The sequence below is a fragment of the Camelina sativa genome, chromosome 3, assembly GCF_000633955.1.
Source record: "Camelina sativa cultivar DH55 chromosome 3, Cs, whole genome shotgun sequence".
NCBI lineage: Eukaryota > Viridiplantae > Streptophyta > Magnoliopsida > Brassicales > Brassicaceae > Camelina > Camelina sativa.
In genome coordinates, this window is record NC_025687.1 from 4,276,034 (window position 1) to 4,286,072 (window position 10,039).

Sequence of the window (10,039 nt, forward strand, 5' to 3'; positions counted from 1 at the left end):
AAAAAGTACTCAAGAGATTTAATATGGAGCAAGCTCACCCATTGACTAGCCCAATGGTTGTTAGAAGCTTAGACTTGGATAAAGATCCATTTGCTCCTAAGAAGGCCAATGAAGAAATTCTTGGACCTGAAGTGCCTTACCTCAGTGCTATAGGAGCGTTAATGTTCCTGGCTAGTCATACTAGGCCGGACATATGCTTTGCCGTGAACCTCCTAGCAAGATATAGTTCTTGTCCAACTATACGGCACTGGAATGGTATTAAACACGTACTACGGTACCTGCGAGGGACGGTTGATTTTGGTTTATTTTATACTAACCATAACCGAGACTGTCTAGTTGGTTTTGCTGATGCAGGTTACCTATCCGATCCACACAACGGTAAGTCACAAACAGGTTATGTGTTTACGCACGGCGGTACGGCGATCTCTTGGCGTTCAATGAAGCAGACTCTTGTGGCCACATCGTCAAATCACGCGGAGATCCTAGCCATCCATGAAGCTAGCCGTGAGTGTGTTTGGTTGCGGTCCATGACTCAGCATATACGGACGGATAGCGGCTTAGAAGACAGCAAGGGAGCAACCGTCATCTACGAGGACAATACGGCTTGCATCGCCCAGCTCAAGGAAGGATACATCAAGGGAGATCGGACGAAGCACATACTGCCGAAGTTCTTCTTCACACATGAACTACAAAAGGCCGGAGAAGTTCAAGTGGTGCAAGTACAGTCCTGCGACAACTCAGCCGATCTCTTCACCAAAGCATTGTCGACATCGACGTTCAGGAAGCTCACGCACAAGATTGGGATGCGGAGACTTCAGGACTTGGAGTGATGTTTGGATCAGGGGGAGCAATGTGTGCTGTACTCTTTTTCCTTCACCAAGGTTTTGTCCCATTGGGTTTTCCTGGTAAGGTTTTAATGAGGCAGCATCCCCTAAGCACATTGCAGCGATCCCATCCAACATGGCACGGTCATCTCGTCCAAGGGGGAGTGTTGTAAAACACTTGTGGACTCTATAGACCGGCCCGCTCACAGTCCGTTAGGACATGGCCATTCGGCCCATATACCGGTCCGCGCATGTACGGCCCATCGGCCATTGCTTTACGGCCCATGGCCTATGTTATGTACTCGATTGCTTTATGGGCTTTAGCCCTTATGCTCCTATTATATATATAGTTGTAACCTCGACATTAATCAATAAGACTAAGAGATTTCACTTCCTAAATTCTCTAGTTTACAACAGTATTGGCATTCTATGAATAAATAAGGGATAAAGAGAATAATAATATACTCAAATCTACCAATGCAAGACCTCCAAATGTCTTTTAGTAGAAATCTCCAAGTAAGATCATCGGTTAGTTGAGTCAATCTTACTAATAAGAGTAATCACGAATGATACACACCACCTACATTTCTCATACTTGTCCAACTTCACTGCATCTACCATCCTTAATTGTAGTACGTAGTCTAGTAGATATTATTCAACTTGGAGTTTTTTCACAACCACTTTCCCATATGTTCATATACTTTCAACAAAATTGTATCGAAATTGATGAGACAAGAATACAAATAGGTTGGTTATAAAAGCTTCTGGTACTATCAAAAATAGAAACAAGTAGGGCTCATTTAATGATGAACTTGAGGAAAGAAAGCTGGTATGCATTTAGTTTCCCGTTAATATTTTTATGTGAATAGTGACTATACGCAACTGTACCATACTTTTAAGTTTCTCACTATCAGGGCAACAAATTGAATACCACTTATAAACAAAGTACAGAGTTCACTTACAGTTGAATCAAACAAGTATAAACATCAATATACCTTTAACAGCGTAAGAAAGATCCCAACTAAATAATTGCTAATCAAACTATGACACTCAAGAGTCAAGACTCAACTATTGGTAGCCTTCGTGATAGTACGTAGTACTATATAGTTCATCAAAGATAATACCAAAAGATTTATAAAAAAAAAAAATCACAAACTCACATGTACTTTTCTGTCTTGTTAATTATTAGTTAGAACTTGTCATACTAATGTCCCCACAAAGATAATCTTTCAAGGTTTTGTGGTATGCAAACAAAAGTTTTGATTTCGTATTCTAAGAGTATCTTCATTGGTATCGATGAGTATGCATGTGAACATAGGGTATCGAAATAATAAAATATACTGTATTATTTTTATTATCACGTTATTGTTTAATTAAATTTTAAATTATTAGTCTTACTCTTCTCACAATCGTATAAGAGGGCTGTGAGAAACGAGGCCTCGGAGCATGTGCAATGTGGATTCTCAAAAGAGTTCTCACCCATAAAAAAAATAAAATAATAAAAAATAGAAATAAGAAGTGAGAATCAAATCTCAAATGAAAATTTTTGAGAACTTCATGAGAGATTCATATACACATGACAATATATGATTAGTCTTTTTTTGAAAATTTTAAATAAATAACTAAACTAAAATATTTACTGTTAAAATAATATATGAGAGATTGTGAGAGTCTTTCGCTCTCATCTTTTTTTTTTTGTTTTTTTTTGGTTTCAATATTGTAATGCTAATAAGAAAGTCTCACTCAATCCCGCGATGGGGATGGTCTAATTACCGAAAAAAGTAATAATAGCAACATGGCTATAATAAATGCCTTCTTCAATCTTCCACGCTTCTCACACTTAATAGTTTCTCAAATATTATTTTAGTTGGAGTTGGTACGTCCTCATTAATCATTTTCTCTTCCTCTCGATTCTGAGAATTATATGTTGAGAGTTTCACTTTGGGTGCACACGCAGAAAGCTCTCGTACAACAATAAAAAACGTAAGAAAACAAAATGAGGAAACAGTTTTTAAATAATATCTGCTAAAAGTCTACTTCTAAATATATATATATATATATATATATATATACCGTTATGGTTGCAACTTGCAACTCAAACACGTTCGTGGGGTTAAAAGTGTTAAACTCTTCTTGTGGTGGTGTTAACTTATAACTCTTTTAACCTTCGACGCGGTAAAAATTGTGTGTTCTGTTAATAGTTTCTTTCAGTAAACAATAGTCAACAGTCGAATTTTTTTTCTTCTCGTGTTGCAGTGAGGATGCAGAGTATGCTGATGTTAATTGGGACAAACTCGGATTCGGTCTTGTACGGACAGATTATATGTTCGCCACCAGAAGTTGCAGCGAGGGAAACTTCGAACAGGGTTACCTTAGCCGTTACGGCAACATCGAGCTAAACCCTGCTGCTGGAATTCTCAACTATGGCCAGGTGAAAGCTTTTTAAATCTCATCCAAAAAATCAAACAAGTTGCCTGGTACAATATATAAAACGACTTTTCTGGTGGTGTTCCCAGGGACTAATCGAGGGGATGAAAGCGTACAGAGGAGAAGACGGTAAGGTTCTTCTCTTCCGTCCAGAACTAAACGCGATGCGTATGAAGATAGGAGCTGAGAGAATGTGTATGCATTCTCCCTCTGTTCAACACTTTATTGAAGGTGTTAAGCAGACCGTTCTTGCTAACAGGCGTTGGGTACAAAATTTCGATATCGTTTGCTCCTCGAAATGAATCTTTGGTTTAGTTTTTTTAAAGGCTCAGGCTTTTTTTTTTTTCTTTTTCAATTAGGTTCCTCCTCCTGGAAAAGGCTCATTGTATCTCAGACCGTTGTTGTTTGGAAGCGGAGCAAGCTTGGGTGTGGCTGCAGCGCCAGAATTCACGTTTCTTGTGTTTGGCTCTCCTGTTCAAAACTATTTTAAGGTCATTATCAATACCCTTAAAAAAAGGGAGAGATTCTTCTTTCTTTTGTTTAGTCAATCTGTGTGTTGGTCTTGAATTAGATTGCTTGTATAGGAAGGCACAGCGGCGTTGAACCTGTACGTGGAGGAGGTAATTCCACGCGCCTATCTTGGAGGAACTGGTGGCGTAAAGGCAATTTCAAATTACGGTCCGGTAAGTTTTAACTCGCATCCTATATGGTTTCAAGTACTACGCAAGTTGTTTCGTTGTAAAGTAAGTGTTTATTTTGGTGATAAACTGTAAAAGGTGCTTGAGGCGATGAGAAGAGCGAAATCAAGAGGGTTTTTGGATGTTCTGTATCTTGATGCAGAGACGGGGAAGAACATAGAAGAAGTCTCTGCTTCTAATATATTCCTTGTGAAGGTTAAACAAACTCTTTTTAAGACTGAAGTTGAATGCTTCTTTTCCTTTTCATTCTAATGACGGATTTGTATACTAATTGAAGTTTGTTGAGTATTTCAGGAGAATACAATAGTGACTCCAGCTACTAACGGAACAATTCTAGGAGGGATCACGCGTAAGAGCGTCATCGAAATCGCCCTTGACCTTGGTTACAAGGTTAGTATTCATTCCACATCTGTGTTCCTCTTAACGTTTTCAGTCAAAAATAGAGCAAGACTCTGTTTCCTTTCTTGAGGCAAAGCAAAGCACGTACACTGTTTCACACTGCATAGTTTGTATTTGCCTTATATGGCTTTACATGTTTAAACTTAAAATTTGATTTCTAAAGATACTTTCTATATATAAGTACCCCATGGGAGTTTTAACAAGTGTGTGTAATGGACAGGTGGATGAACGAACCGTTGCGGTCGAAGAACTGAAGGAAGCAAGAGAAGTTTTCTGCACTGGAACTGCCACTGGGGTTGCTTCTGTTGGAAGCATCACGTTTCAGAACACAAGGTCTCTTCTTCTCCACATACATGATACATATGCGTCTACATAAAATTTATACATATATCTGTTTATATAAACAATCTACAGGATTGAGTACAAAGTGGGAGATGCGCTTGTTACACAGCAACTTCGATCTATTCTGGTGGGAATACAAACTGGTTCTATCCAAGACACTAAGGATTGGGTTATGGAGATTGCCTAAAGTTTTTTTTTAATATAAGAATGTTGCTTTTGAAATTATCTATAAGTTATTGTTATAAGTAAAAACTGTATTGCAGTTGCATATAATCCTAAGTTCAGATTTGCTTTGGTATTATTCTAAACACTTGTTTCAGTAGAGAGAAAACAACAAAAATTGAAGCCCAATAACGGATCAAAAGCCCATAATTAAAAATACGAATATTAAGCCCAAAGACCCAAAATTATATAATCTGATTGAGGTTTTGGAAACCCTAATCATATGGCTGCAATCTCTCGCGAAATTAAATTTCAAGTCATGCTAATATTTTTTTTTGTTTTGTTATCGTAAAATGCCAACTTTTATGGTCTACTCGGCAGAAGCAACATCAAAAATTGAAGGGCCTATTATATGTAACAAAAAATTATATTGAAATAAATATAAGGGCATACAGGTGTAATTCGAACAGCTCACTTGCACATTATATGTCACTCACTTAACCACTAAACTACTTAAAACATTATTATTATAGGAGCGGCCGAGCATGTATATATTGGATTTAAGGCCGCAAGCACACATTATCATTTTGTGAAAAAACTGCACCAATGAATAAAGAAAATATCTATTTTAAACACACATTTTCAAGCTTATTTCAATCTAAAAACAATCATCCATCACTATAGTAGACTAATAGCCAATTATTTGATTTTTTCGTTTGTTCAAAATTTGAGTAAAATAATACAAATTACTATTATTAGATCGAAATCATAATGAAGAATCTTATCACTTGATCACGTGGTCGATTTATTAATAGAGAAAAACATACCAAATTTGAATAAAAAGTGTTTAGTTAGTGGTTATTTAGATTGCCTTTTCTCCTTCCATGCTTGCTGACTTCATGGATGTTCTTTGTGAGAACAGAGGTGTAGGAGCTGCCCAAGTCTGCTTCAAAAAAATGGATCATGACTTTGACTCTTCAAACCCTCATGCTAAGAACTGGTCGGCCTATGAAAAGATTTGCGACGAATCAAGGATCCCAATGGGGTTAAGACCTTTATGTTTAAGTTTGGTAGTTGTGTTGTTGTGAGATAACAGAGGAGCCATCACCAAGATGGATACCCACAAAGACAACCGAATAACCAACTTTATCAGCAACTTGTGAGAAGATTTCTTTGTTGAGGTAGAGAAACCCTTGAGAGAAAAAAAAAAAAAAACTTTGAAGACTCTAGAATAGTAACACTCTTTTTTTTTTCTCCTTTATAAATCAAGATCGTTTTTGGTTCGAAACCATGCTTACTAGTATAGGTTTTCTGATGAAGCTTACTAGTTAGTATAGGCTTTATGAATTTGTGAGGAGTCTTATTTTACTTGACTTTGTTGAATCATATCAGTAAACGCAATGGTTTCAATTTGCAATAAGCTATGAATCAACGTAGAAATGTTTAATTTTGATGCTTCAAAGAGATGAATCTTTTGTCCTTGTTGCTTTTCTTTATTGGGAGATTTTTTTTTTTTTTGGACATATATTATTAACACAATACACTTCCCAGATATTAATAAAATCAATCCTCCATGGATCTACTGTTCGCTTATAGAGAAACAATATTGTCAAAGCTTTTTCTGTAGACTATGTAGTGTAGAATCTCATATAGTAGATTATTCAAGATGCTTTGATTAGACACGACAAATCAAACTTGAGAATTTTGAAAGCAATGACGTTCGTAGATATGTCCACTAGGGTTGATAGCAACCTTTGGAAATGTTTAATAAGAAAACTAACGGAGGAGTGTGAAGAAGAGTCTACATCATAGTAAATGGACATCCTTAGTAAGCATCATAGCAAAAACGTTGTTATCGGACAAAGAAGATCTCATTCTGACGTGGCTGCCAAACTCCACAACGTGTTTATCTCCCATTTGGGTAGTTTTAAAGAGGACGAAGACGTTGAAAACACGACATGTATCATGTATGAGTGAATGGAAATAAAGTTGTTATCCGACAAATACCTCTCGGGTCTAACGTGGCTATCATATCTCGTGTTTACTGTAATAACAACTGCGGATCAATCAATTAATATATAGAGAAAAAACACGAGTTGGAAATATACTAAAATAATGAATAATTTGTTGCAATAATTTAGGTAATTGCGTGCTAAAGAAAAACATTGCTAAATTAATATTTATACCAACTTACGATACTTTTTTACTGTTCAAAAATAGGATTTTTTACAGTTTTGAAGGTAGCCCACAGAAGTTCTTCATTTACCTTACACCATTAAAACGAGAAAAAGAAAGAGAAGTAGCGTTGATTTCGTTATAATATTTCTAGCTTCAGAGAGACACGTCTAGCTAGATCTGATCATGGGGGAGATAGACACAAGTGACGAAGCAAAAGAAAAAAAAATAATAACAAGATAAGAACTCTATACCAATTTCCACTAAAAGATAAAAAGAAGAAGAAAAATAAAAACAAAATTCAACGATTTGCCAAAAGATAAAAGCAGCCACACTTCACATAATAAATAAGCTTCGCTTCGCAATCACTTACGTGTTGGCTACTTAATTCGACACTGTTCTTTGTGTTTTCTTCCACTTTCTTCTCTTTTTTTGGGTTAATCATTTTGTCAAAAAAATTCTCTATTTATTTCTTTATATTCTTGTTGTTGCTATTTAATTCACGAGAAATCCTCTTTCACAACCAAAACAGAGGCTCTGCAATTGTGAAGATGATCAAAGCCGTCTCATCTCTACGCAAAAGTCTGGTTCTACCTCTTCATGTACATATTCGTACGGTATAAACTGACAACACTTTTTTCTTTATGTTTCTTACCAAGGCAAAACTCAAATTTAAGATGTAACATGTTTTTTTTGTTTTTTCCGACGACACAGCTACAAACTTTCGCTAAGTACAACGCACAAGCTGCCACGGCCTTGCGAGATGAGCGTAAGAAACCTGTTTATCAGTAAGTTTTGTTTTCTTATTCTCAAGTAACTCATTCATGGAAATATTGCCTTTTTTACCATTTGAGGCTCTGTTTCCATAATTGTTGTTTTGTATTATTTATAGAAATGGAGATGATGAGTATGTGGATTTGGATTGGGACAATCTCGGGTTTGGTCTAACGCCAGCTGATTACATGTATGTCATGAAATGCTCAAAAGACGGAGCATTTACTGAAGGAGAACTTAGTCCCTATGGGAATATTCAGCTGAGTCCTTCTGCTGGAGTCTTAAACTATGGACAGGCAATGATCTTGTAAACCCTAGATGTTTCTTTATTTGTCTCTCAACTGTATGATCAATGAACGTTTTGGGATTATTCGTAGGCGATATATGAAGGTACAAAAGCATACAGGAAAGAAAATGGGAAGCTTCTACTGTTTCGCCCGGATCACAATGCTATCCGAATGAAGCTTGGCGCTGAACGAATGCTCATGCCTTCTCCTTCTGTTGATCAGTTTGTTAATGCAGTTAAACAAACCGCTCTCGCCAACAAACGTTGGGTAAATTATGTTTTCTTTGTACCAAATATTATCTTCTGAAGAGGTTTGTTTTTGGGATCTGATGAGTGATGTGTTTCGGCAGGTTCCTCCTTCAGGGAAAGGGACTTTGTACATTAGGCCTTTGTTGATGGGAAGTGGTCCTATTCTTGGTTTAGGCCCTGCACCTGAATATACGTTCATTATCTATGCATCTCCAGTTGGTAACTACTTCAAGGTATCTATATTTCTCTTCCTGTCCAAGCTTTTTGGCGATGGACTTGATTAGCAAATGTTTTGTTCACTGGTTTGCAGGAAGGGATGGCTGCTCTTAATCTCTATGTTGAGGAAGAGTATGTCCGTGCAGCTCCTGGTGGAGCTGGAGGGGTCAAGAGCATCACAAATTATGCCCCAGTAAGTATTGAAACCAACTTAGTTTCAAAGAGGCAAAAGAGTTTTGATAAACCATATATGTGTGTAGGTTTTGAAAGCACTGAGCAGAGCCAAGAGCCTGGGGTTTTCAGACGTTCTTTATCTCGATTCTGTTAAGAAAAAGTATCTAGAGGAGGCTTCTTCTTGCAATGTCTTTGTTGTGAAGGTATATATATATTGTGGATTGTGGTGTTTCCAGTATAATCTCTTTGTTGCATCCTAATTGTATCATTGATTGATTAAGGGTCGGACAATCTCAACTCCTGCAACTAATGGAACAATTCTTGAGGGGATTACGCAGAAAAGTATAATGGAGATCGCAAGTGATCAAGGTTATCAGGTAATACAAAATCAAACTGTTTTACTCTAAACAACCAAATACTAAACTTGGCTAAGTTTCACACTGAGTTATGAAATCAGGTAGTAGAGAAGGCAGTACATGTGGATGAAGTAATGGATGCAGATGAAGTCTTTTGTACCGGAACTGCTGTAGTAGTTGCTCCTGTGGGTTCTATAACATATCAGGACAAAAGGTAAGAACTCGTAACAACTTGATCAAGTTTCACTCAAACTTTAAGCAAATATTTGGACTGATGTAATCTTTCTGAAACATTTCAGAGTAGAGTATAAAACCGGGGATGAATCTGTCTGCCAGAAACTGCGTTCCATCCTTGTCTCTATCCAGACAGGATTGACTGAAGACAACAAGGGATGGGTCACAAATATCAACTGAGAAAACCAATATTCAACCTTTTTCCACAAGGAGATTACTATGCATATAAAGCTGTGTATACACAAAAATGAAGAACACTTTCATGTAAATCTATATACGAGACAGAAACAGAAAGCTCTTTTGCCCTTTCTATTTAGTAATAACATTGTCTTTCACAAAACTACTTAAAAAGAATCTTTGTACAAAAGTGGTTCTGACCATAGTTTCATTTCCTCCTGCAGTAACTATAAAATTCACATTTCATTTTAGCAGAAAGAACTGTTTATGTTTCGATGGCTTCCACACCTCTTACTTTCATCACCCATAAGGGTCTCAACTTCTAAATTTGCAACTCAATTCTGGACACTTTTTCTTCAAGTATACATAGTAGCTCAAAGTATCAAGTTCGTTTGTATATCTCAGCAAATCCTGGAGAATAACGATTTGGTGAAGCACTGGGACAGGACTTCACCTCAAGATCATGGCCAGATTTACTTCTCTGGAACGCCCATATGTATTCAGCTTTAAGACTCTCTTTCTCAGGCTTCAACTGTTCAGAATCTG

At 36.9% G+C, this 10,039-nt stretch overlaps 3 protein-coding genes across 5 annotated transcripts in view; 2 read left to right on the forward strand and 1 right to left on the reverse strand.

The window, feature by feature from the left end:
* Positions 2,919–4,983, forward strand: LOC104768388 (branched-chain-amino-acid aminotransferase 1, mitochondrial). Its single transcript, XM_010492342.2, has 9 exons — positions 2,919–2,999; positions 3,081–3,255; positions 3,341–3,517; positions 3,611–3,742; positions 3,836–3,934; positions 4,028–4,144; positions 4,244–4,339; positions 4,569–4,681; positions 4,763–4,983. Exons 2-9 carry the CDS (start codon positions 3,148–3,150, stop codon positions 4,875–4,877), a joined length of 957 nt encoding a protein of 318 aa, XP_010490644.1. The 5' UTR covers positions 2,919–2,999; positions 3,081–3,147; the 3' UTR covers positions 4,878–4,983.
* On the forward strand, positions 7,379–9,699 carry LOC104768401 (branched-chain-amino-acid aminotransferase 2, chloroplastic). Of its 2 annotated transcripts, none has more exons than XM_010492370.2 (10): positions 7,379–7,644; positions 7,742–7,815; positions 7,920–8,097; positions 8,179–8,355; positions 8,438–8,569; positions 8,647–8,745; positions 8,813–8,929; positions 9,008–9,103; positions 9,184–9,296; positions 9,382–9,699. In XM_010492370.2, exons 1-10 carry the CDS (start codon positions 7,579–7,581, stop codon positions 9,494–9,496), a joined length of 1,167 nt encoding a protein of 388 aa, XP_010490672.1. In that variant the 5' UTR covers positions 7,379–7,578; the 3' UTR covers positions 9,497–9,699. The 2 variants fall into 2 exon arrangements, with proteins under 2 accessions (XP_010490672.1, XP_010490683.1); XM_010492381.2 differs by having other exon boundaries at positions 7,379–7,639.
* Positions 9,603–10,039, reverse strand: part of LOC104768398 (CSC1-like protein At1g10090) — a 6,066-nt gene continuing 5,629 nt past the window's right edge. For both annotated transcript variants that reach the window (XM_010492354.1, XM_019243374.1), the window contains one exon: positions 9,603–9,989. In XM_010492354.1, the coding sequence (XP_010490656.1) occupies positions 9,876–9,989 (114 nt within the window). In that variant the 3' untranslated portion in view covers positions 9,603–9,875. The remainder of the gene's footprint in view (positions 9,990–10,039) is intronic.